We start from the raw sequence: 25,968 nt of genomic DNA on the forward strand, positions 1-25,968 counted from the left end.
CAGGAACTTTGTCCCTTTTTCATTGCTGAACTTTATTTTTTATAGTGGGTGGGTACTCAATAAATCAAAAACATTGATCTTATACATGATCACAGAGGATTGCTTCAGTATCCATAAATTCAGCACATGATTTTAAATGCTGGGGTTAAAAGCTACCAAGCAGACATTTTCAAAAGTTTTCTGGCACCAGTGACAGAAGCAGCAATATATGGGATAGAATGGGACCTAGTCAAAGAGATCTTTTTTCTTTTGCAAATAATAAAATACAACAGGACTCATTTGGAAATGTTAAGTGTGGGTGCCCAGAATTTAAATTTATCTTCTCTTATTAACATTCATTTTGTAGATACTTACATAAAGCACCTTAAATTATTCTTAAGTTCTTCTTTTTGAAACACGATCAGGCTTTCAGAGACACATCAATTAAAAAAAATCATTCTTGTTGAAAAAATGCAGAGAGCAAATCAAAATTACTGGAGAATGAAGTACAGATTGAGGTCATGTGTGGGGGTAAGAGGGCAGAAGACAAGTCTTAACTTGCCTCTCCTGATGGGTTTCACAGCATCATTTTCAAACCTCCCATTCATTCTTTTCTAAGTAAGTACAGACGGTGGCATTTGGCATTGGGAAACTTATTTTAGAAATAAATATGCTAAGAGGCCTGCAAACAGAAAGTTCTGAGGTTATGTGTTAAATTTCACAGGCATCCAAAAAGGAATTTTAGGTATTCAGACATACCTATCAATAGGTAAGATTTTAGCATTAATAGGAAAATGGAAAAGTAGTTTGAAAGTGGGGCTTTAATGCTGAATACACAAAAATTATGTGTGTATAAGGAAAAAAATTAGGGGTGAGAAAAACTATAGAATATCACCGGGTGATAGAATTAAGAATTACTAAAATTTCCCTTTTGCATTCTTTTGTTTTTTGGATATAGAAATTTTTTATAATGAACATGTATTACTTTAACAACCAAGAAAACACATGTAAAAATAAACTCATAGCACCAGATTATCCATTTTTATAAAATGAATCATGGATTTCCACTCACGTTTAAACTTCTTTAGGCCCTCCATTATTGAATCCACTGTAACCTTCCCATTTCCTGTAAAACATTTGAATCAGACACAGAGGAAGTCACATAAAAACTCATAAAAACTGAGTAATATTCCATTGTATATATACCACATCTTTTTTTTAAAAAAGATTTTATTTACTTATTTGACAGACACAGATCACAAGTAGGCAGAGAGGCAGGCAGAGAAAGAGGAAGAAGCAGGCTCCCTGCTAAGCAGAGAGCCTGATGCGGGGCTTGATCCCAGGACCCTGGGCCGAAGGCAGAGGCTTTAACATACTGAACCACCCAGGCGCCCCAATATATACCACATCTTCTTTATCCATTCATCTTTAAACGGACATCTGGGCTTTTATTTTGGCTATTTGGGCATTGCTGCTTTAAACAGTGGGGTGCAGGTGCCCCTTTGGATCACTGTGTTTGCATCCTTTGGGTAAATACCCAGTAGCGCAATTGCTGGGTTGGAGGGTAGTTCTATTTTTAAACTTTTTCAGGAACCTCCATACTGTTTTCCAGGGCAGCTGTACCAGCTTGCATTCCCAACAGCAGAGTAAGAGGGTTCCCCTCTTTGTCCATATCTGACATGGATGAACTAGATAGAGGGTATTATGCTAATTAAAATAAGTCAGTCAGAGAAAGACAATTATCATATGATTTCACCATATGTGGAATTTAAGAAACAAGACAGAGAATCACAGGGGAAAGGAGGGAAAAGTGAAATAAGATGTTTCAGAGAGGAAGACAAACCATTTAAGAGACTTAACTCTAGGAAACAAACAGGGTTACTGGAGGGGCGGTGGGTGGTGGGATGGGGTAACTGGGTGATGGGCATTAAGAAGGACATGTGATGTAATGAGCACTGGGTGTTGTATGGGCTGATGAATCACTAAACTCTACCTCTGAAACTAATAATATACTATATGTTAATTAATTGAATTTAAATAAAAAACTCATAAAACTGATAAAAGTTGTGAAATTATTAAAATGACATGGCAGACTGGAACTTCTCCTATGAGTTAGAACTACTAGAGAAACTGGTTTGCTTGGAAATTGCATTTGTTTTTCCCTCAGGCAATTATGATGGAAGAAAGGATAAATCTTTAGTGAGACAAATCTCTCTACTTCTTTTTTTTTTTTTTGACAAATCTCTCTACTTCTTCAATACAGTTCCTCTTTTCTATGTTTCAAAGTATGAAACTCCAAAGATTACATGTAGAGAAGGGATATTATAAGAAGAACCAAGGCTCAAATCTGATATCATCTTTTCCAAACTCAGACAGATGACATTAAAAAAAATAGATATGAAGTGACCGTATTGGCAAATTGCTCAGAGTTGGAATAGGTAGAGAAGGACCTGCTCTGTGTTTTCTTCTACCAAGGATTTCTTGAGAACCAACATATTTGGGGTGGTAGACTTGTCACTCTTGAGGGTACAGAGTATGTTTCTCCGGCTGGAATGATCTTCCCATACTTGTTCAGCGTAGGGTCTTCTCCAGAAAACCTCAGTCTTGGCTAAATGCTCCCTTAGCACCTTCTGCATACACATAGCACCGTTTTTAAGATGATGGAAATGTACTAGAATGACTGTGGTGATAGTTGCTTGTATCTGTCAGTACTAAAAACCATCCAATTACATACTTAAATGGATAATTGTTTGGTATGTGACCTCTATCTCAATAGGGCTGTTAAAAATGTTGATTGAAAAAAAAGAAATAGAATGAGTTTTATAGCACAATACCATTTAAGGAAATTAAATACCATACACATTGCATTTTAATTTTTTTTATTTTTAAATTTTTATTTATTTATTTATTTATTTATTTATTTATTTATTTAAAGATTTTATTTATTTACTTGACAGACAGAGATCACAAGTAGGCAGAGAGGCAGGCAGAGAGAGAAGGGGAAGCAGGCTCCCTGCTGAGCAGAGAGCCAGATGTGGGGCTTGATCCCAGGACCTTGGGAGCTGAAGGCAGAGGCTTTAACCCACTGAGCCACCCAGGTACCCTCACATTACATTTTTAAAGGGATAAACACATCTAAAATACACATATCTAAAATACATTAGCTATAATAGAGAATGTACCTATGATGGGGGAAGGAAATAGGAATGGAAGTAGGAGGTCAAGGGGAAAATAATAAAACAAAACACAAACTGTCCTTGTACGGACCAATGATGATAGTGTGCCATAACTGAGGAGTTTGATTAGCTCAGCTATATGCATCTGCTGTTTAAGGAGAAGTCCACTCTCTCCCCACGAGAACAGCTTAAGGTGCTGGTGGGACAAAAGGAAGAAATATCCAGTAGACAGCTGGAAAAAGTGGTGACAAAGAATAATCCAGAGAACAAAAGTTTTCAAATATTTTGGTCTCAGGACTTTTTTATATTCTTAAAAAATTCTGAGGACCTCCAAGAGGTTTATGTGAGTTATAGCTATTATGTGGGTTATAATCACCACATTAGATACTAAAACTGAGAAATTTTAAAAACATTTCAAAATAGGGATGCCTGGGTGACTCAGTCGTTAAGTGTCTGTCTTTGGCTCAGGCCATGATCCTAGGGGTCCTGGAATCGAGTCCCACATATGGCTCCCTGCTTAGCAGGGAGCATGCTTCTCCCTCTGCCTGCTCTGCCTGCAGCAACCCCTGCTTGTACTCTCTCTCTCTGACAAATAAATAAATAAATCTTTAAAAAATGTTTTAAAATAGCAATAAATCTCGTACATTTTAAAATTTTTTTAAAAAATTTTTATTTTTAAAGATCTTATTTATTTATTTGACAGATAGAAATCACAAGTAGGCAGAGAGGCAGGCAGAGAGGGAGAAGCAGAGAGCCTGATGTGAGGCTCGATCCCAGGACTTTGGGATCATAACCCAAGCTGAAGGCAGAGTCTTTAACCCACTGAGCCACTCAGGCATCCCAGTACATTAAAAAAAAAAAAAAAAGATTTTATTTATTTATTTATTTGTCAGAGAGAGAGAGAGAGAGAGAGAGCAAGAGAGTGAGCTCAGAGTGGAGAGGGTCAGAAGGAGAAGCGGACTCCATGCTGAGTAGGGAGTCCGACTCGGGACTTGATTCCAGGACCCTGGGATTATGACCTGAGCTGAAGGCAGGTGCTTAGCCGACTGAGCCATCCAGGCATCTCTAAATCTAGTATATGTTAACATATTTTTTAATGAAAAATATATATTAATTGAAAATGAAAAAAATTAAGGCATTAAAATTAGGGGGAATGGTAGTGTTACTGACTAAACATTGGTGTCCCTCCAGATTCATATATTAAAATTCTGTCTCCAATGTGATGGTATTAAGAGGCAGGGTTTAGGGGAGGTGATTAGGACTGGATGAGATCCTGAAGACAGACCCTCATGAATGGGATTACTGACCCTATGGGTGAGGAGAGAGACTGCTGCTCCGTGCTCTCTGCCATGTGAGGAAACCACCAGAAGGTGACAATCTGTAGCCCAGGAGAGGCTTCTCACCAGAACTCAACCTTGCTGGCACCCTGATATCAGGACTTCTGGCCCCAGAACTGTGAGAAATAAATTTCTGTTGTTTAGAAGCCACCTAGTATATGGTATTCTTGTTATAGCGGCCTAGGCAAAAATAGCATTGTTTTACATTTTTGCAAATCTCTTTAATGTCTGGCTTAATAGAAGACAGCTGGGATCCTCAATCTGTTTCTGCATTTAGTTTGCTGTGATATGTTTTTTCAGTTGAAGAAAATCTGGCCTTATAGAGTTATGTAGTCAGAAAAGAAATATTTTATTATTTTACTTATTTTTTTTTGAGAGAGAGAGAGAGAGAGAATACATCAGGTGGGGGGAGGGGCAGAGGGAGAGAGAGAATCTCAAGCAGGCTCCATGTCCAGTGTGAGCCTGACAAGGGGCTCAATTCGTGAGCCTGAGATCGTGACCTGAGCCGAAATCAAGAGTCTGATGCTCAACTGTCTGAGTCACCTATAGTCACCCAGAAAAGAAATATTTTAATAGGTTTTTCAGATATATCATGTGTGACTATATCATGTAACTTATTAGAAAAGTTGCTGTACACTTGTGAGTGAAAGAGAATGATAAAGGCAAATATTGTTTTAGTGTTATTTTAAAAATAGTTTAATCTCATGGTAATTTGAGAACCGCCGCCATAGAGAGCTGATAATGAAGCAACAATCAAGGAGTGATATCATCAAAAGACGGAAGGAATTAAAACTGAGAAGACTGAGAAACAAACCCTCGATTGTTCCTATGTTCGGAAGATAGAATAAGTGAGGCTGGCAAAGGAAATTATTCGTGATTTTGGATTCTAAGGGCTATTTCTGTAGCCTCACAGGCTATGTGAGTGGGGAAGCCAACTGCAAGGATTCAAAGAGAATGTAAAATAAGGAAGCAGAAGTGGCTCCTGTAGACAATTAAGAGGCAGATTGAGAAAGGAATAAGGGATGAATGACCATAATTAGGAGGCAGAAGAACCAGCTGAAGGTTAGTGTGTAAAAGGACTGAGGGACCATGTGCTTCTTCATAGGCAGAGTAGAGAGAAAGGGATGAAACTGAATGTGTTGAAAAGGAATTATGGAAGAAATGATTTTTTTGTAAAAATATTGAACCATTATGTTGTCATTATGTCGTAGACCTGAAATAAAATATAAGGCTATATGTCAATTATATCTCAATTAAAAAAATAATTTTTGACAAAGTGGGAGATGATCAAGTCAAAAGCAATGGATTTGGAGGTGCTGAAAGGAGCCTTTTCTCCACTGGAGAGTGGAGAGAAAGAAAGTCTAGGTGAACAAGAAGAAATGGTAAACTGGAGAGAACAGAAAGTAATGTTTGCCATTAATAGGTTCAAACTGATTGCTTTAAAACTGGGATTTGAGGGGCGCCTGGGTGGCTCAGTGGGTTAAGCCGCTGCCTTCGGCTCAGGTCATGATCTCAGAGTCCTGGGATCGAGCCCCGCATCGGGCTCTCTGCTCGGCAGGGAGCCTGCTTCCTCCTCTCTCTCTGCCTGCCTCTCTGCCTACTTGTGATCTCTCTGTCAAATAAATAAATAAAATCTTTAAAAAAAAAAAACAAAAAAAAACACTGGGATTTGAGAAACATATTGTTGGTTCAGTGTTTTACTTCCTATTTTCAGTTAGGCTTAGCAGAGAAAACCAAGCCTGCACTCCCTGCTTCACTCTTATATTCCTTGCATCTAGTATAGTGCCTGCACATATTCAATGATCAATAAATATTTGTTGGTTGAATCAATCAATATACAATCTTATACATTCGAGGTCAGAATTCAAGCAACATCACTGAAGCATTATGGTAAGAAATGTTACTCCCCAAATGCTCCCAGATCACCTTTTTTTTTTTTAAAGAAATCAGAACAACAAAGAAAGTAGTAGAAATAAAAGAAGACTAATCTAAAGTAGCTATAGAACAGAACAGTCTGCAGATAAATCATGTAGCCAGATTCCATAAACGATAATAAAAATCTCAATAAGCAAACAAAAGAACAAGCATAAATGAAATCAGTTAACCCTTAACTACCCTGCTTCCTCTTGTGTGCCTCTCCCTAATACTCATTTTTATTTTTTAATTTCAATTACCCTAATATTTTTTATTCTTATTTTTGGGCTGGAATCTCACCCTTAAGCACAAATTAAATATTGCTTGTACTTGTGACTTAAGAAATGAAAGGCCAGGTACAATTGTAATCTATCATTTCTACATCTTTGAAGACCTTCATGGGCAAGTGTTCATACAGCGGTAGCACTGGTATCATTGGGAACTCGTTAGAAATGCAGAATTTTTCAGGATCCAACCCAGACCCCAATCATGGTCTGCATTTTAATAAATGCCCAAGTGACTCATATGCATGTTCAAGTTTGAGAAGCATTGTTGTAGATGATAAAAAGACAAGGATCAGGCACCTGGATGGCTTAGTCAGTTAAGTGTCTGCCTTTGGCTTAGTTCATGATCCTGGAGTCCAGGATTGAGACCTGCATTGGGCTCTCCACTCAGCGGTTAGGATTAGTGGGGAGTCTGCTTCTCCCCTGACCCTCCCCACTCTCATCCTTTCTCTCTTTGAAATAAATCTTAAAAAAAAGATAAGGATCATTCCTGAGGATCTTATATACAGGATAACAAAGATAGTTCTAGAAAGACAAGAGAATTTTTAAAAACCTCACCATTAACAGTCAAATGAGACATCAGCTCCTTCATGTCTTCTTCTGTGAGCTCAATCCCCTCACTTACTAGAAATTTGTCTACGTCCTGGATATCAATCACCTCTCCTAAGAAAAATTAAGAAATAAATTTTAGAAACATTATAGAACTATATATAAAGGATGAAAAAAATGCCATCTGTACTTATATATATGATTGTCCACATAGGCCCAGAATTAACAGTAGAGTCAGAAAACAGTCCTGTGTCAGGGTGCCTTCTGACACAGTTGGTTAAACATCCTACTCTTGGTTTTGGCTCAGGTCCTGATCTCAGGGTCCTGAGACAGAGCCCTGTGTCAGGCTCTGTGTTCAGTGCAGAGTCTGCACCTGGAGCCTGCTTGAGATTCTCTCTTCCTTTCCCTGCCCACTCACCCAACTCTCTCTCATATGAATAAATAAATCTTAAAAAAAAAAAAAAAAGAAGGAAAAGATGGGCGCCTGGGTGGTTCAGGTGATTAAGCCTCTGCTTTCTGCTCAGGTCATGATCTCAGGGTCCTGGGATTGAGCCCTGCATCGGGCTCTCTGCTGGGCAGGGAGCCTGCTTTCCCCTCTCTCTTTCTGTCTGTCTCTCTGCCTACTTGTGATCTCCCTCTCTGTCAAATAAATCAATAAACTCTAAAAAAAAAAGAAAAGAAAAAGAAAAGTCTTGTGTCTTTAATTCTGGTGGCTACAAAAAACAAAGTATACCATGGGTTAGGAACTGACTGGGATTTATTATAAAATCCATAGCAAATTAAGCTGCATACAGGGATTTGGTTTTATTTTTATTCTTCCTCCTACCCTACTTGAAAAATTCAGGGTTTTCTACAGAGTAGCTTTTTTTTTTTTTTAAAGATTTTATTTATTTGACAGACAGAGATTACAAATAGAGAGGCAGGGAAGATAGACAGACAGACAGAGAGAGAGAAAGGGAAGCAGGCTCCCTGCTGAGCAGAGAACCCAATGCAGGGCTCCATCCCAGGACCCTGGGATCATGCCCTGAGCCGAAGACAGAGGCCTTAACCCACTCAGCCACCCAGGCGCCCCTCTATAGACCAGGTTTTAAAATTTTATTTTCATTTAAAAATATTTGTTTGGAGTTTGCTTCTCTGATCTTTATGCATTCAAGATTTTTATTCATCTCAACACAGAAGTAATTTTCTCTCATTCATCATAAAAACAATCCAACATTAAAGATTAATAAAGGGGGAAAAATACAATTCTACTACTCTACCACAAAAACCATTGCAGTTTTTTATATTCCATTTCTGGTCTTTGACAATAAGGCTGTATTTTCATTGTGTGGAAATCTAATATATACACAATTCTGTATTTTGCTTTTCCAACCTGATATTACATCATTAACATATTTCCAAAGTGCCACATAATCTTTATAGTTGACATTTCAACACATGATGCTCCACTAGCCTAACAGGCTGTGGAGTATATACTAATTCCTGTACTGTTAGATAACTAGGCTGTTCCAAGTTTCTCTGAAGGGCTTTAAGCAGAGGTTTTTTTCCTTTTTATTCAGCTTAACTATTTCCAGAGGATAAATTCCTGGGAGTGAGGTTCGTGCGGGAAAAGGAATAGTTCTTTGACTCTTAATACCTAGCCCTATGTTGAAAAACTCTTTTGGGGAAAGTTTCAGAGAATGTCATGGGCACTGATATATTAACACACATTAATTACTGTTTACCCAAGTTCAGAAGCACCCATAAAAATGGAACACATATGAAAGAATTTAAATATATATGAAGGGGAAATATTTTTCTCCACCAAAATATTTTATTTGCAATATAGTATTGCAAAATATTAAGATGTTATTTATAGTAACACATCATAGCTTGCAACTTACCCCTGAACCCACTGATAGCATCCATCACATCATTCAGACCAACTGTTCTATCACCTGTAAGGCAAGGGAAATAAACTTCAGAATCAGATAAACTGATGTTACTGAGACCCTGACACTATGAAGACCAGAAGTATTCAGCAGTTTCTCCCCAAATTTTTCTTAGAATGTTACAGACTTCTCAGAGATAATAGTGCTATCTTAGAAATGAAGAAAGTTTTCAATCTGTAACAAATCATTCTTATATCTCCTTTTTTTTTTTGCTTTAGATTAAGGAGTGATTTGTTACAGTTAAGTATAGGGAGAGAGGACAAATGAACCTGACCCTGAGTATTTTTTTAATGTAGTCAGTTAATCAACAAATATTTAGGGGGTAGTTTCTATGTGCCAGGCACTTTGCTAGGCTTTGGGGATACAAAAGTAAACCAGCTGCCAGAGTTCTTTCTGTCAAGGAGTGTGAATCTAGCGGAAGGATACAGACAGCATGTAAACAAAACAAAAAGGATCATTTGAGGTACTATTGTTAAGATGTTATCAAAATAAAATAGGGTTACATAATAAAGAGCAATGGGATGCATTAGACAGGGAAATCAGGTAAGACCTCTCTGAGGAGAGTCTATTTGGGTTGAGGCCTGAATAATGAGAGGAGGATGGTCATGGAAAGGACTAGGAGAGGAAAAAACAGCACGTGTGGCAGCCCTAAGATGGGGATGAAACTGAGCTATTTACCTGGGCTGTCTAAGCTTCCTCACCCAGTATCAGTTGCTGCTTTTTGTTGTAACTGAGGGGCAGAGAAAAGGCTGGGGCGACAGGGGCCAAATCATGAAGGTAACTGTTGGCCCTGATGATAAAGTTGAGGTTTTATTATGTTGCAGTAGAATGTCATCGGAGGCTGTGAAGAAGGGGAGTAATTTAACCTGACGTCAGCTTTCAGAAGCTCACCCTGGCTGATGTGTGCAGGATGGGGAAACCGGAGGAACGGGGACGAGACAGGAGATGGTTTCAGTGGCCCAGAAAAGAGATACTGTTCTCTTGGGCTATGGCTGCAGCAGTGGGGACGCAGATGAATGGATTTAGGACATACGTTTCAGGTAGAGCCGAGATTTAAATGTGGGATATAAGGGAAAGGAGGAATCAAGGAAGAAAATTATTCATCTCCCCTCACCCGCTGCCTTCTCACGCAGCAGAGTAGATGGGATGCCATGACTGAGAGGGGGAGGGCTTAATCCTTTTGAGGGGATTAATTACTAATCCATTAAATTCGTGATGCCTTTTGGATATCCACGTGGAGATATCAAATAGCTAGTTTGAGATACCATTCCTGACTTAGAGGTTGAGTGGGAGACAGAAATTTGCTCCGGTCAGCTTCAAGAAGGTATCTGACCCGGTGAGGCTGGAGGCAGTCTCCTAGGAAGAGGACTGAAGAAGAGTGGAATGGGAGTGAGGAAGTGGAGACAGAAAGGAGCCGTAAGTTTGGGATTTCTTTTTTTGAACCACAGCTGACACACAATGTTGCATTAGCTTCAGGCGAACAGCATGGAGATTTGACAACTTTGCACATTATGGTGCATTCACTGCAAGGGTGGCCACGACCAGTCACCACACAACTTGAAGCAATGACAACGTTCTGAGAGGTTCTGCTGTGAAGAGAGCTAAGAGGTGGAGTGGTAGCAGCAGGGGACCAGGGGAAGACGAAAGCATGATCTGCAGGGCAGTGGCATCTACGGGGAGAGAGAGAGCAGAGAGGAAGAACCTGAGGACGTAGGAGAGAAGGGGAAACTGCAGCAGTCCAGTCTTGGAGGAGGCAAGGGGAAATGAGATCCGGGGCACCAGCGGCAGGGCCTGCCCACCACCTGGGCAGAGATGGCCTCTAGGCGGCGGGGAGCTAGAGTGGGAGTTCTGCCCTCCGCTGGGCTCTAGCGCCTGCTCGGTGACTTCATTACATTCAGGTGAGTTCATTACATTCAGTTGTGGGATGGAATAATGTCCCTGCAATCTGGATGGTGAGTTGGTCCACACACCTGTTTTCTAAGTGGAAGAATTAAAATTATGAATGTCAGAAGGAAAAGAAAAAATTCTGGGTTGGTTATGGCAGGGGCCTTTTCAGTTCTATTTTAGTAAAATTATAAAAAATACCTGCCTGTAATATAGGAAGGGGAACCAGGTTCCGTGGCTCAGGGTTCTGCTTCCATCTACGTGATTTTAGAGCTGCAAGCCAGCTTTTCAACTCTTTCCTTGTGGGTGTGTATGTACATTTAAAAAAAAAATAATCTCCAGCTACTCTGAGCTATCTGCCTGTGACGTCTAAGCTTCTTCACACAATATCAGCTGCTGCTTTTGTTCTGGTCACAAGGTGGCACATATTTTGAATGGGCTTCTCCAATTTTCCCCATAAGCTCACTTTAGTGGGCAATTTTAACTTTCTAGAAAGGGAGGTTTTTCAGGCATTCCTGTATTGTGTTACAGCAGGAATATCTGCAAGTAAATAAACTAGAATGATAAAGGTCAGAGAGTGTGTAGATGAAACAGAGATTTTGGGGGTGATAAAGTATTAGTATTAGTAAAGTATTAGGTGAGCAATTAAAGAGATGGGAGTAAAAGATGATTAAAATTAGAGAGGTCAAGGAATAGGAGGCCAGTGTGTTGCATGGGTGACTTATATCAGGAATTAATTAGGATTTAATCAGGATTTCTTAACCTGGGGTCTATGGACTCTCTAATGATAGAATTCAGGAAGTCCTTGAGCTTGAATGGGAAAAAAATACAGCTGACCCTTGAACGACATGGGTTTGAACTGTGGGGGAACAATATTATGTGGGCTTTTTTGATAAATACAGTACAGTTCTGTAAAAGTATTTTTTCTTCCTTCTTCTTTTTTCTAGCTTACTTTATTGTAAGAATACAGTATATAATACATACAACATATAAAATACGTGTTGATTGACTTACATTACTGGTAAGGCTTTAGTCAATAGTAGGCTATTAGTAGTTAAGTTTTGGAGGAGTCAAAAGTTATATGCAGGATGGCTCAGTCAGTTAAGTGTCTGCCTTCAGCTCAGGTCATGCATGGTCCCAGGGTCCTGGGATAGAATCCTACATCGGGCTCCTTGCTCAGCAGGAGGCCTGCTTATCCCTCTCTCTCTGCCCTTCATCCTGCTTGTGCTCATGCGTGCTCTCTCAAAGAAATAAATAGGTAAGAATATAATGAGCATAGGGGCGCCTGGGTGGCTCAGTTGTTAAGCAGCTGCTTTCGGCTCAGGTCATGATCCCAGGGTCCTGGGACTGAGCCCCATGTCAGGCTCCCTGCTTGGCGGGAAGCCTGCTTCTCCCTCTGCCACTCCCCCTGCTTATGTGTTCTGTCTCTCTCTTGCTGTGTCTCTCTTTGTCAAATAAATAAATAAATAAAATCTTAAAAAAAAGAATATAATGAACATAGATAAGAGCATAATGATGCCTTAACACTTACCATCAGTTGGTACTTGGGTCATTATTTCCTCAAGGTCATCCTCCTTGAGTTTAATCCCCATGTTTTCCAAGACGGATTTCACTTTTCTGAGTTTGACCCTTGGTCCTTAAGAAAGAGGGGCATGAAATAATTTCATGAATATTGGTGCTTAAGACTGAAGAATGCTAATCATGGTCATGCATCATAAATCCCAACTGGAGGGTAAACCACAAGGGCATAAAGAAACTATTAATACATATATATCTCTCAGATTTAGGTAGGTCTGTTGAAAATAGGAAAAAATTGAGAAAGATAACCTTTGAGAAAAAGGTAAATAGTAAACAGTATTTACCTTTATGGGGAGGGATGAGATTGGTGAGAGGTAGAGGGACTCTCATTTTTAAAAAAATTCATATATAATTGACATATAAACATTTTCATATGTATAATATATGTACAGCTTCATATGTACAACATAATGATTTAGTATTTGTATATATTACAGTGTGATCATCACAGTAATTCTTAACATCCATCACCATACAAAGTTACAGGTTTTTTTTCTGGTGGTGAGAACTTTTAAAATCTGTTCTCTTAGCAACTTTCAAATATACAACATGATATTACTATCTATAGTCACCAAGCTGTACATTAGATCCCCATGACCTGACTTACACTTCTTTTATCTGTTTTCCAACTGGTAGAACTGGATAGTTTTTCTTGTAGTATTTGGTGCTTTAACAATATATTTCTAATTAAAAATTAAAAATAAAATTGTTTACAGCAGAATTAGTATAAGGAGTAGAGATAGGATATTTTCCTTAATACCCACCCAGGGTAATTTCAGTTTTTTTTTTTTTAAGATTTTATTTATTTATTTGAGAGAGAGGGAGTGAGAGAGAGCTTGAGAGGGGAGAAGGTCAGAGGGAGAAGCAGACTCTCTCCAGAGCTGGGAGCCTGATGTGGGACTTGATCCTGGGACTCTAGGATCATGACCTGAGCTGAAGGCAGTAGCTTAACCAACTGAGTCACCCAAGCACACTTTTTTCTTTTTTTAAAGATTTATTTATTTGACGAGAGAGAGCATGGCAAGGGGAGCAGCAGGCAGAGGGAGGAGGAGAAGTAGGTCCCTGCTGAGCAGGGAGGTCTATGCAGGGCTCAATCCCAGGACCCTGGGATCATGACCTGAGCTGAAGGCAAATACTCAACTGATTGAGCCAACCAGGCGCCCTTCAGTTTTCCATGAGAGGTGAACAGGGAGGAACTGGCACGTCTACTTACAGTTGAAACAACAACCAGTCTGTACAATTCTACCTAGAAAACAGTGTTAGAACTTCCTACAGTAAGTTGATACTTCTCCTTATATCCCCAAATGTCAATGTACCCAAAGAAAAATGGCAAGTTGTAAGTCCATAACGATGGATCAAAAAATTGGCAAGAATCAGGGGTGCCTGGGTGGCTCAGCTGGTTAAGCACTGGACTCCTGATTTTGGCTCAGGTCATGATTTTGGGGTCGTGAGATCGAGTCCTCCATCGGGCTCTGTGCTCAGTGGAGTCTGCTTGAGATTCTCTTTCTCTTTCTCTCTTCCCCTCCTCCCACTTGTGCAGACAAGCTCTCTCATTAAATAAATAAAATCTTAAAAAAAAAGGCAAGAAGCAAAGTTGGAATGTTTAATAGCAAATGGTAAACATGAGGATTTTATTTTTATTTGCTCTTTCACTGTGTTTCTCACTCACCATTGAGGGCCTTCACGCCTTTTAGCAACCTGTTTTTATATATTTTTCCATCAGCTGTAAGACAAGACACAATTAAGAACAGAGGTTAAATGAAGGGAAGATTAACAAAGACAGCACAAAGACAATACAACATCTATAATTTCAGGGGGGAAAAACCCTTCAGATTTCTTCAGGATTTTATTTATTTTGCCCTCAAATAAGAATGAAATCAAAGATAAAGCTTTCACTGATATAAATCTACTTGTGGTTGAATTTAAAAGTCTTTATCTCCCTATTTTTCCCTCTTTCCTTCTTACTCTTACTCCCCTGGTTTTCCTCTTTCCCTTGGTCATGACTTAGGGGAGGTGATGCTCCCAGGGGGATGGGATAATTTAGTCTTGATGGTGGGGACCTGTGAAAGATGTTGCCAGTTTCCAATATTAAAATGTAAGTGACAAGAACAGGATTTCTTCTTTTTTGTGAAACTGTGCTTTTTAAAGGTGTTTTACTGGACATACACATAATTTCAGCAGTTTTCACACACAAGCCCATAAATCTGGGTTTCAAAGATGTGCTAAATACTCACCATGAATGGGCAGAGTTTTCATCAGCTGCTTCTTTTCCTCATCAGTGAGTACCAGTCCCATTTTCCTCACCACATTGCTCAGATTATTGACATTAACTTTCTCTCCTTTGGAAATATGGAAATTGTTAACATACAAGAGTTTTAGGAATGGATGAAGGATTTCAAATGATGAAAAAGATGACCTATGGGCTATAGGCTTAATTAGAAGAGCAAACTGACAATGAAACTTGTTAACTTATATAGATTCTGAGTACATGCATGTGTATAGATCATGTCAAAAATAAAATTTATACTTTTAATACAAGCAAAAAGAAAAGCACATATAATCCTAGGTATAAGTCAAATGCCAATATATAGCCTGAATTATGGGTTCTTTTGACACAGTGATCATATTTCCTGGATGGCCTACAAAAGCTTCACCTTGGGATTGAACAGAGTTCCTCTATAGTTTTGTTGTTTAAACAATGGCGAAGTAGAAAATATTATTGGCCCAAACTCCCCAAAATATAGGTCTATACAGGAAAAATACCAAAGCAAACTGTAAGGTTATAAAACAAACATTTAATCATTAAATTTGTAGGGGTTCATCTTAACATGTCAGTAATAGTCTGAAGAGAAAACTTCTACTTAAAAACATCTTTTTTTTTTTTAAATAAAGCATTAGGGTCTTAGTTAATAATGAATTCCCTTTTTACCAAAACTTACCTGTAAAAGCTTTTGCATCATCCATCACCACATTCAAATCAACCATTTTATTCTCTGTAAGAAAAGACAATTTAGGCACAGAGACCAACCTTAGACTTAGAAAAATGATATGAAAAATTTAAGTTGAGGGGGGTGTCTGGGTGGCTCAGTTGGTTGGGAGTCTGCCTTCAGCTCAGGTCATGATCCCAGGGTCCTGGGATTGAGCCTTGCATCGGGCTACCTGCTCAGTGGGGAGCCAATTTCTCCCTCTCCCTCTGCTGCTCCCCCTGCTTGTGTTCTCTCTCTGTCAAATGAATAAATAAAATCTTAAAAAAAAAAAAGAAAAATTTAAGTTGTAATACAAAGGGTTCCAACTCAGCAGCTATAGGTGGGGGCAGCAGATGTTTGCTGGTGACAGTGGCCTCCCTTGACCACACGTGCCAACTTCCTGTTAGTTGAGAATAGGAACCCTGAATTAGGAAAGAAGGACAATTTGTTTATTTTGGTTTGGCATGTGCTGACTGTGCTGGAAGATGTGCTGTCTGGCTCTCTTATAAGTTGTTTTTCTTCAAGTTTTTTTTTTTTTCAAAGATTTTGTTTATTTATTTGAGAGAGAGTGAGAGAGAGCATGAGGGGGGAGGGGAGGCAGAGGGAGAAGAAGACTCCCTGCTGAGGAGGGAGCCTGATGTGGGGCTCAATCCCATGACCCTGAGATCATGACCTGAGCAGGCACTTACCCAACTGAGCCACCTAGACACCCCTTGCATCAGGTTTTTAATGGGAAACCACTGGCTCTATGTTTGAATCTAAGAGTTCTCTAACTCAGGAACTTTTAGCCTGGGACTCACCCTTTAGCAAATTCTTTCTAATGAATTCTACCATCTTTGCCTCTGTGACATTTTTATCCAGCTAAATTGGTCTTATTCAGTCATTGATGAAACCTTATCTTATAAAAAAAAAAGTGTACAAGAAAGGAAAGGAAGGAAGGCAGATATAGGAAAGAAATATGGCAAAATGGTAGCATTTGTTAACTCTAGCCAGTGGATACACAAGTGTTTGTCATAGTAGTTTGTTTTCTGTTAGATGTTTGAAATATTTCATAAGTTTTTCAAAGAGATTAAAAAATAGCTTTATTTTCAGAAGACCTCATAGAGAGGCCCTAAGATTTGCCCTGTGGTACACTGGTTATCTGAAAGACTTACCATCAATAGGCAGGTGGTTCAGTAAGTCCTGATAGTCCTCTTTCTTAAGCTGAACCCCCATGTTCTTTACAATGGTGTTCAGGTTCTTGACACTGACTTTTTTCCCTTAGGAAAGAAGAGGATGTAAATAATTCAAGTAAGTCCAGGAAGTGGATGATTCCAGCCTCGAGTGTGCACCCACTGTAAGCACAGTGGAACACTAGCCCTTTGAATGAACCCAGATAGTCAGTGTTGGAGTTGAGAGGAGAAAACGTGCCCTCAACATTGTGCTATAACTTTTAATTGAAATAATCATGGATGAAAAAGAAGAATTAGATAAGTCTGATGAATTGATAAAGATAACCAGAGTAAATGAAATAAAAATCTCAAAGTTGCTGCATATTACTAAGAATAAATTCCTCAAATGTAGTTATACTGAAAGAAGAGTGGTGGGTTATGAGGCGAAGTTCAGTGTCACTAAACCAGTGGAATAATGACACAGCACGATTCTAATCAGAAATCTAAAAAAGCAAATGCAAAGCATAATAAATTTTAGCTGCTGTTCCCATGATTCTTACCTTTGAGAGGCTTCACACTCTCCAGTAATCTCTTCTTATACACCTTTCCATCTCCTGTGAGATAGGGTAAAATTCAAGTCAAAAGAAAAAGAATAAGGAACTCTATAATTTTATAAGACATTTTATATAATTCTAGAAATTTATTCTGTCTCACCCTCAAATAATTATAAAAGGAATGCCCACAACGTGGTCAGTCTATTCTCTAATTGGAACACATGGCAGTAACTGATGCAGGCTACATATACACCCACATATGTGTTTCTTTCTTCTTATTTTTCCCTTCTTGAACTGCACTTCAACCCCTCTGTATTTCTCTTTTTCTTTCCCATGCTCTAGGCCCATAAGGTATTCATATATGTTTAGCCTGAACAGTAGAGTCTATAAAGGGATTTTCTTAAAAATAGCAATCAACTCAAACAGTAGCATTAAACAATATTTAAGTATATTTTGTTCCTTAAACAAACTTTTCATAAATGGAGGGGAAATTCAACAGGGGCAGAGAACATGGGACATTTGCCAGCCCAATCTATCTCCACAGGTGTTGTCTGTACCCCCTTCCTGTGGAAGGAGTGTCTACAGTGTTGACAGAAACAGTGCTTGGCATGTGGATGTAGTTGTCTCCATTATAGTCCATCTGCTTCTCTGTGCATCTCTACCCTGTTCCCCCAGAGCCAATATCCTAAGCATGCTGCAATTCTCAAAACTGGCCCCTTGAGAGCGATCTGGGGGAACGCAGAAATAGGGAGTGGCCATAGCCTTAGGTATATGTGAGGGGAATATGGATGGGCATTGAGCATTTGCTCCCTGGGCACCTGCTTCTGTCATCAGGAGTATTAGCACCCACCAAGATGTGTAGGCTTGCTCTTGTTCAGGGGACAAGTGGGGACAGGTGCGATAGGGTGAGGGGAAGGACGTCTCCATGGAGGTCCCTGAGAGTGGGCAGGAGGCACAGGTGAAGCACAGGCTGGTCTCTAGGGTCTCTGGGGACAAGCATATGCAGGTTCCCTGGAGATAGAATTTTTGAGAGACAGACTGGTTGGATCACTGACCAATCAGAATCAAATACTGACAGTTTAACATATGGTCCCGGTGGTCCCCTGCTCTCAGGTGTTTATCTTTTAGTTGCTGGATTATGGGGAGATGGGAGGGCTATCAGGGGTAGGACTGAGGATGTGGGGGCACATTCAGGAGGCTACAGAAGAATTTATCTGTGTAGCATTTGAGATATATATCAAAGGGTCCATTGACTGAATGGAAAAGAGAGGAATTTCTCACTTACAAGCTTCTCACTTCCAAACTAAAACACAAGTGACAATAATGGGGTTCTTATGTCTGTACTGCATCTTCCTTAGGGAGTTTCTTAGGGCATTAGACAATTCTCACCCAGAAGCCTACAGAACGACAATTCCCTGAGCACCATGACGGCATGTTAAACACTCACTAGAGACTGGCAGAGTTTTCGACAGCATCAACTGTTCTTTTTCAGTAATCTCAATTCCCATGTTTCTCAGCACATTTTTTAAGTCATTGGCTTCAACTTTTTCTCCTTTGAATAGATGGGAATCATTTCAGGTGACAATATTAAAAAATACAATTATTCTAAACTATGAAAGACATAATCCAGTACAGGATTATTTCTAACCACAAGATGAAGTTGAAATACATAAGCTGACTACACTTACACAGAGTTATTGTAAAATTCAGTACCTGAAAATTTTCTTTAGTCAAAATAAGAATATAACACTCCTATTCTGCATATGGGTCAATATAGCATGGAGTATAAATGCCTGATGATTTATGATGGTATAATGAGTATACATAATTCTACTGGTGAGGAATATCTCTGTTACTGCTCCATGACCTGAATTATGAGATGGACCGTTCATAGTGTCCATATTTACTGGTGCAAAAACTTCACATTGAGATCCACTGTGTTCGTCACCTGTATTTTGATTCTTTGAACACTAGAGAAATGAACACATGACTGGCCAAAATATTTGAGAGTGCCACACTTCTCAATCTCTAATGATCTATATTATTGTCAATAAGACAAAATCATCAATAAAAAAGTAAAAGAGCAAAGCAAACTTACTGATGATGGCTGAAGGAGGTAAACTACTGCTTTAAAAAAATAATTCTCTACAAGGTATCAAGATTTCAATTTTATGATGTCTTATACAAGTTCTCACTCACCTGTAAAAGCACTAGCAGCTTCCATCAATGTATCCAAATCAACCTTTTCATCTTCTGTAGGAAAATTCAGGATTTAGATTCAGATGAACATAACTAGACTTAAAAAATTAAATTCTTTTTTTTGAAAATTGAAAAAATTCTTTTAAAATTTTATTTATTTGTCAGAAAGAGAGAGAGAGAGAGCAAGCAAGGGAAGCAGCCAGCAGAGGGCAAAGCAGGCTCCCTGCTGCAGCAAGGAGCAGGATGCAGGACTTGATTCCAGGACGCTGGGATCATTACCTGAGCTAAAGGCAGATTCTTAACTGACTGAGTCACCCAAGCACCCCCAATATAGGAGTCATTTTTAAAATAAACTTTTAAAAATATGGCTTTACAAGTTTTTAAAAAGATTTTATTTATTTATTTATTAGAGAGAGAGAATGAGAGAAACAGAGCATGAGAGCGGGGAGGGTCAGAGGAAGAATCAGACTCCCCGCTGATCAGGGAGCCTGATGTAGGACTTGATCCTGGGGCTCCAGGATCATGACCTGAGTTGAAGGCAATTGCTTAACTAATTGAGCTACCCAGGCATCCTTAAAAGTTTTTCTTAAAGATTATTTATTTGAGAGAGAGAGAGAGAGACAGCACAAGCAGGGGAAGCAGTCAGCAGAGGGGGAAGAAGCAGACTCCCTGCTGAGCAGGGAGCCTGATGTGAGGCTCAATCCCAGGACCCCAAGATCATGACCTGAACTGAAGGCAGATGCTTAAACGACTGAGCCACCCAGGTGTCCCTTAAAATTTTTTTTAAGTAATCTCTACAACCAACATGGGGCTTAAACTCATAACCCTGAGATCAAGAGTTGCATGCTCTACTGACTGAGCCAGCCAGGTGCCCCTATATAAAATTCCTAAATAAAATTTGGTGTATGGAATCCCAATAATTTTGCATGCTTTTTTTTTCTAAAAATTTTATTATAGTTTCAATCCACAGGAACATATAACAAAAAGGTTTGAGCTTTAAGTATATATCCATTCAATTAGCATAACTTCTTTTTTATTTCATAAGCTATTAAAATTTTTTAAAAAAAGATTTTATTTATTTTGAGACAGAGAGAGAAAGAGAGCATGAATGGGAGTGGAGAAGCCAGCTGCAATCAGCATGAACGTGGGGAAGGGCAAATGGAGAGGCAGAAGCAGACTCCCCACTGAGGGGGGAACCCAATGTGGGACTTGATTCCAGGACCCTGAAATCATGATCTGAGCTGAAGGCAGACATTTAACAGCTAAGCCATCCAGGTGCCCCAGCTATTAAAAAATCTTTAGAATGTCATGGTGAATGGAATGTTTTGTTTGTTTGAAGTCAGTTCTATCCTAGAGGTCAATTTTCCTTTTTTCAGTCCTGGTTCTCTTGCACTTAGTAGAAGGCTGAGATGGGTTAGAGCCACAGTTCTCAAAGTGTGGTCCAGGGACCTCTGGTGTCACCCACCCTTTGCCTTTTACACTTTTGACATTTGCACTGGTGTTGCAAAAGCAGAGACGGGTGAAACTTGCTGGCATCTCCCATGAATCAAGGCCATGGCAACAAATGTACTACTAGTCATGGTGTTCTCCATTGTACATACTGGGAGTAAAAGAATGTCAGTTTCTCTTAAGAATGTTCTTGATAATGTAGCAAAAGGCATTGATTTTATTGAATCTTAACCATTGAGAACAAACTTTTCAATATTCTGTACAATGAATTGAGAAGTTTGTATAAAGCATGTCAGTTGCTTAAGAAAATATAATGATTTCTTGAGGAAAAGAACCTGTATGATTGTTTGAGTCTCAAGCAAATTAGCTGCTTTTTTATGAACACCATTTTTAGTTGGAAAAATGGAGAAAATCTAGAGTTTGGTATTTGGGAAGCATCTTCTTGAAAATGAACAAAGTGAGCCTGTTATCTTAAGAAAAGAATTGACGGTAGATGTTTTAATGGTGTAGTTTAAGCTTTCAAAGAAAAAACAAAAATTTAAATTTAGAGAACCTTATATCCACATCATGACTTGAAAGGTTCTCAATACTTAAACACTTTTTTTATTAGATTGGTGATATGATTAGATGTGAACAAATGTGAGTTTTTATTTTTATTTATTTATTTATTTAAAAAATTTTAAATTTTACTTGACAGACAGAGATCACAAGTAGGCAGAGAGGCAGGCAGAGAGAAAGAGGAGAAAGCAGGCTCCCCACTGAGTAGAGAGCCTGATGTGGGGCTCGATCCCAGGACCCTGGATCATGACCTGAACTGAAGGCAGAGGCTTTAACCTACTGAGCCACCCAGGCACCCCAAATGTGAGTTTTTAAAAGATTTTTTAAAAAAATTATTTATTTGAGAAAGAAAGTCCAAGATGGCAGAGGAGTAGGAGACCTTAGTTTCATCTGGTCCCAGGAATTCAGCTAGATAGCTATCAAATCATTCTGAACACCTGTGAATGCAATAGAAGATCTAAGAAAATAATAGTCACAACTCTACAAATAGAAAAGCCACCACTTTCTGAAAGGTAGGAGGTGCAGAGAAATGAATCCAGGGCGATATATGGGAAGATGGAATGCAGGGGTGAGCGGGGAGGCATCCTCTGAAAGCCGGCTACTGGCAAGTAATAGAGCAGCACGGCACACAATCAAACTTTTAGAAGTCCGCTCCAGTGAGGGACTTCTCAGCCTGAAAGGTGCTGAGGTGGCTAAGTGGGGACAGTGCGCTCTCAGGATCCCTGGGGTTACAGGAAGACCAGAGACGCCTGAATGTGGCAGAGTTCTCCGGCATTGGAGTGGTGAAGCCCGCTGCAATCAGCAAGCCCAGGAGTAGGCTCTCAGCTCAGGGTTGCCGTACACCTCAACCAGCAGAACAGTCAGGTGGCCGATCTTCCAGCAGGAGTGCAACAAGCGACAGAACCATTGAGGACCACCCCCCCCCCCAATTCTTCCATGGGGAATAGCGGCATGGGAGCACATCATAGGAGTCTGCAGGGTTGGGAGACTGGAAACAGTGTTATGTGCCTGAGATGGAAAGGCTTGTCATAGGCTGGGTGAACATGGACTATGGTGGGAGACCAGGGAGACAGGAGTGATTGACTGCTTTTCTCTGAGGGCACACTGAGGAATGGGGCCCTGAGCTTTCACCTCCAGGACTGACCGGAGATTGGGAGGCCACCATTTTCATTCTCATTCTCTAAAGCTGCACAGAAAACCTTCAGGGAACAAAAGCCACATAGAGTAAGTGGGAGCAGATTATTTAGTCTGGCCCCCTTGGCAAGGGTGATACAATCCCACCTGGGGCAAAGACACCTGAGCATCCCAACAACAGGACCCTCCCCTAGCAGATCAGCAAAAACATCTAGCCAAGACGAAGTTGAGTGACAACTGCAAAACTCCAGCTCTAGGGGAATATAGCACATAGAATTCATGTGCTTTGAAAAAGCCACATAGAAATTATGGCTTTTCCCCCATGATTCTTTACTCTTAAAAAAAATTTTTTTAAAGATTTTTATTTGTTTATTTGACAGAGTTCACAAGCAGGCAGAGAGGCAGGTAGAGAGAGGAGGAGGAGGAAGCAGGCTCCCCACTGAGCAGAGAGCCTGACATGGGGCTCAATCCCAGGACCCTGAGATCATGACTCGAGCTGAAGGCAGAGGCTTTTACCCACTGAGCCACCCAGTGCCCCTAGTCTTTAAATTTTAATTAATTTTTTTTCCTCTTCCCTTTTTCAATCAATTTCTTATTTTATCCATTCTTTTTAAAATCTTTTTAAATTTTCATTTTTAGGGGGCGCCTGGGTGGCTCAGTGGGTTAGGCCGCTGCCGTCGGCTCAGGTCATGATCCCAGGTCCTGGGATCGAGTCCCGCATCGGGCTCTCTGCTCAGCAGGGAGCCTGCTTCCTCCTCTCTCTCTGCCTTCCTCTCTGCCTACTTGTGATTTCTCTCTGTCAAATAAATAAATAAAATCTTTAAAAAAAAAATTTTTTTTCATTTTTAGAGTTATATTCTATCCCTTCATTGTATTTAATTTTATTTTTGCATATATATATAAGTTTTTCTTTCTTTACAATTTTGGGATGCAGTTTCTTCTAACAGACCAAAATACACCCAAACTCTAGTGTATGGCTTTGTTTGCCTATCTGCTCATATTCTCTCTTTTTTCCCCTTCTTTCTCTTTTTTTTGTTTTGTTACAGTCTTTTTAAATTTTTATCTTTACAGTTCCATTCTAACTTCTCAATGTATTTAATTTTATTTTTGTATATATATGTTTTTCTTTCTTTACAATTTTGAGATGTAGTTTCTTCTAACAAACTGACCAAAATACACTCAGATATAGTATATTTTTCTGTTCTGTTCACCTGTATGTTTATATCCCTTTTGTTGTTGTTGTTGTTTTTTCCTCTTTTTGTTTTTTAAAATTTTCACTTTTATAGCTATATTCTGTCCTTCCATTGTATTTAATTTTATTTTTGTACATATATATGTTTTTCTCTCTTTATAATTTTGGGATCCAGTTTTCTAACAGACCAAAATACAACATAGGATCCAGTGTATTGCTCCATTCTGTTCACTTGTCTGATTATATTCTCTCTCATTCTCTCTCTATTTTTAAAACTTTCTTTTTTTGGTTTTGGGTCTCTTCAGATTTGTTTAGTGTATATTTCTCTGGGGTTACTGTTGTCATTTGAGTACTTTGTTCTCTTGTTCACCTATTCGTCTCTGGACAGATTGACAAGATGGAAAAACTCACCTCAAAAAAAGAACAAGTTGGGACGCCTGGGTGGCTCAGTTGGTTAAGCAGCTGCCTTCGGCTCAGGTCATGATCCCAGAGTACTGGAATCGAGTCCCACATCGGGCTCCTTGCTTGGCAACGAGCCTGCTTCTCCCTCTGCCTCTGCCTGCCACTCTGTCTGCCTGTGCTCACTCTCGCTTCTCTCTCTATGACAAATAAATAAATAAAATCTTTAAAAAAAAAAAGAACAAGAGGCAGTACTGACTGCCAGGAACCTAATCAGTGTGGATATAAGTACGATGTAGGACTAGAGTTCAGAATAATAATAATTATTATTATTTTTAAAGATTTTATTTATATATTTGTCAGCAAGAGTGAGTGAGCAAGAGTGCATAAGGGGGAATGTCAGGCAGAGGAAGAAGCAGGTTTCCCAGTGAGGAGGAAGCCCAATGTGGGACTCATTTTAGGACCCTGGTATCATGACCTGAGCTGAAGGCAGATGCTTAACTAACTGAGCCACCCAGGCACCCCCAGATTAATGATTATATATATACTAGCTGGGCTTGAGAAAAGCATAGAAGACACTAGAGAATCCCTTTCTGGAGAAATAAAAGAACTAAAATCTAACCAAGTTGAAATAAAAAAGGCTACTAATGATATGCAATAAAAAATGGAGGCTCTAACTGCTAGGATAAATGTGGCAGAAGAGAGAATTAGTGATATAGAAGATAAAATGGTAAAGAATAAAGAAGCTGAGAAAAAGAGAGATAAACTACTACTAGATCATGAGGGGAGAATTTGAGAGATAAGTGATACTATAAGGCAAAACAAAATTAGAATAATTGGATCCCTGAAAAGAAGGAAGAGAGAGAGGGGCAAAAGGTATATTGGAGAAAATCGTAGCAGAGAACTTCCCTAATCTGGGGAAGGAAAGAGGCATCAAAATCCAGGAGCACAGAGAACTCCCCTCAAAATCAATAAAAATCGGCCAACACCTCACCATATAATAGTGAAACTTAAAATCTTAGAGACAAAAAGAAAATCCTGAAAGTAGCCTGGGACAAGAGGTCCATAACCTACAAGGGTAGAAACATTAGACTGGCAACATACCTATTGACAGATACCTGGCAGGCCAGAAATGACTGGCATGAAACATTCAGGGTGTTAAGTGAGAAAATACGCAGCCAAGAATACTTTATTCTGCTAGGATGTCTTTTAAAATAGAAGGAGTGATAAAATGCTTCCAGGACAAATGGAAGCTAAAAGAATCTGTGACCACCAAACCAGTCCTACAAGAAATATCAAAAGGGATCCTAAAGTAACATAGACAAGAAAAGGAATAGAGACAATATACAGAAACAGTGACTTTACAGGTAATACAATGGCACTAAGTTCATATCTTTCAATAGTTACTCAGAATGTAAATGGGCTAAATACCCCAATCAAAAGACACAGGGTATCAGATTGGATAAAAAAGCAAGACCTATCCATATGCTATCTGCAAGAGACTCATTTTAGACCCAAAGACACTTCCAGATTGAAAATGAGGGGGTGGAAACCATTTATCATGCTAGTAGACATCAAAAGAAAGCTGGGGTGGCAATCCTCATATTGGACAAATTAGATCTTAAACCAAAGACTGTAATAAGAGATAAGGAAGGACACTATGTCATAATTAAAGGGTCTATCCCACAGGAAGATCTAACAGTTGTAAATATTTATGCCCCTAACATGGAAGCA

At 39.3% G+C, this 25,968-nt stretch overlaps 1 protein-coding gene across 7 annotated transcripts in view; it reads right to left on the minus strand.

Moving 5' to 3' along the window:
- EFCAB3 (EF-hand calcium binding domain 3) overlaps positions 1 to 25,968 on the minus strand; it is a 249,031-nt gene that overhangs the window by 39,581 nt on the left and 183,482 nt on the right. For all 7 annotated transcript variants that reach the window (XM_047708870.1, XM_047708871.1, XM_047708868.1 and 4 more), the window contains 11 exons: positions 19,503 to 19,556; positions 18,751 to 18,855; positions 17,310 to 17,363; positions 16,753 to 16,857; positions 15,572 to 15,625; positions 14,867 to 14,971; positions 14,302 to 14,355; positions 12,586 to 12,690; positions 9,123 to 9,176; positions 7,249 to 7,353; positions 1,052 to 1,105 (listed from right to left, as the gene is read on the minus strand). In XM_047708870.1, the coding sequence (XP_047564826.1) occupies positions 1,052 to 1,105; positions 7,249 to 7,353; positions 9,123 to 9,176; positions 12,586 to 12,690; positions 14,302 to 14,355; positions 14,867 to 14,971; positions 15,572 to 15,625; positions 16,753 to 16,857; positions 17,310 to 17,363; positions 18,751 to 18,855; positions 19,503 to 19,556 (849 nt within the window). The remainder of the gene's footprint in view (positions 1 to 1,051; positions 1,106 to 7,248; positions 7,354 to 9,122; positions 9,177 to 12,585; positions 12,691 to 14,301; positions 14,356 to 14,866; positions 14,972 to 15,571; positions 15,626 to 16,752; positions 16,858 to 17,309; positions 17,364 to 18,750; positions 18,856 to 19,502; positions 19,557 to 25,968) is intronic.

The sequence above is a fragment of the Lutra lutra genome, chromosome 16, assembly GCF_902655055.1.
Source record: "Lutra lutra chromosome 16, mLutLut1.2, whole genome shotgun sequence".
Classification (NCBI taxonomy): Eukaryota; Metazoa; Chordata; class Mammalia; order Carnivora; family Mustelidae; genus Lutra; species Lutra lutra.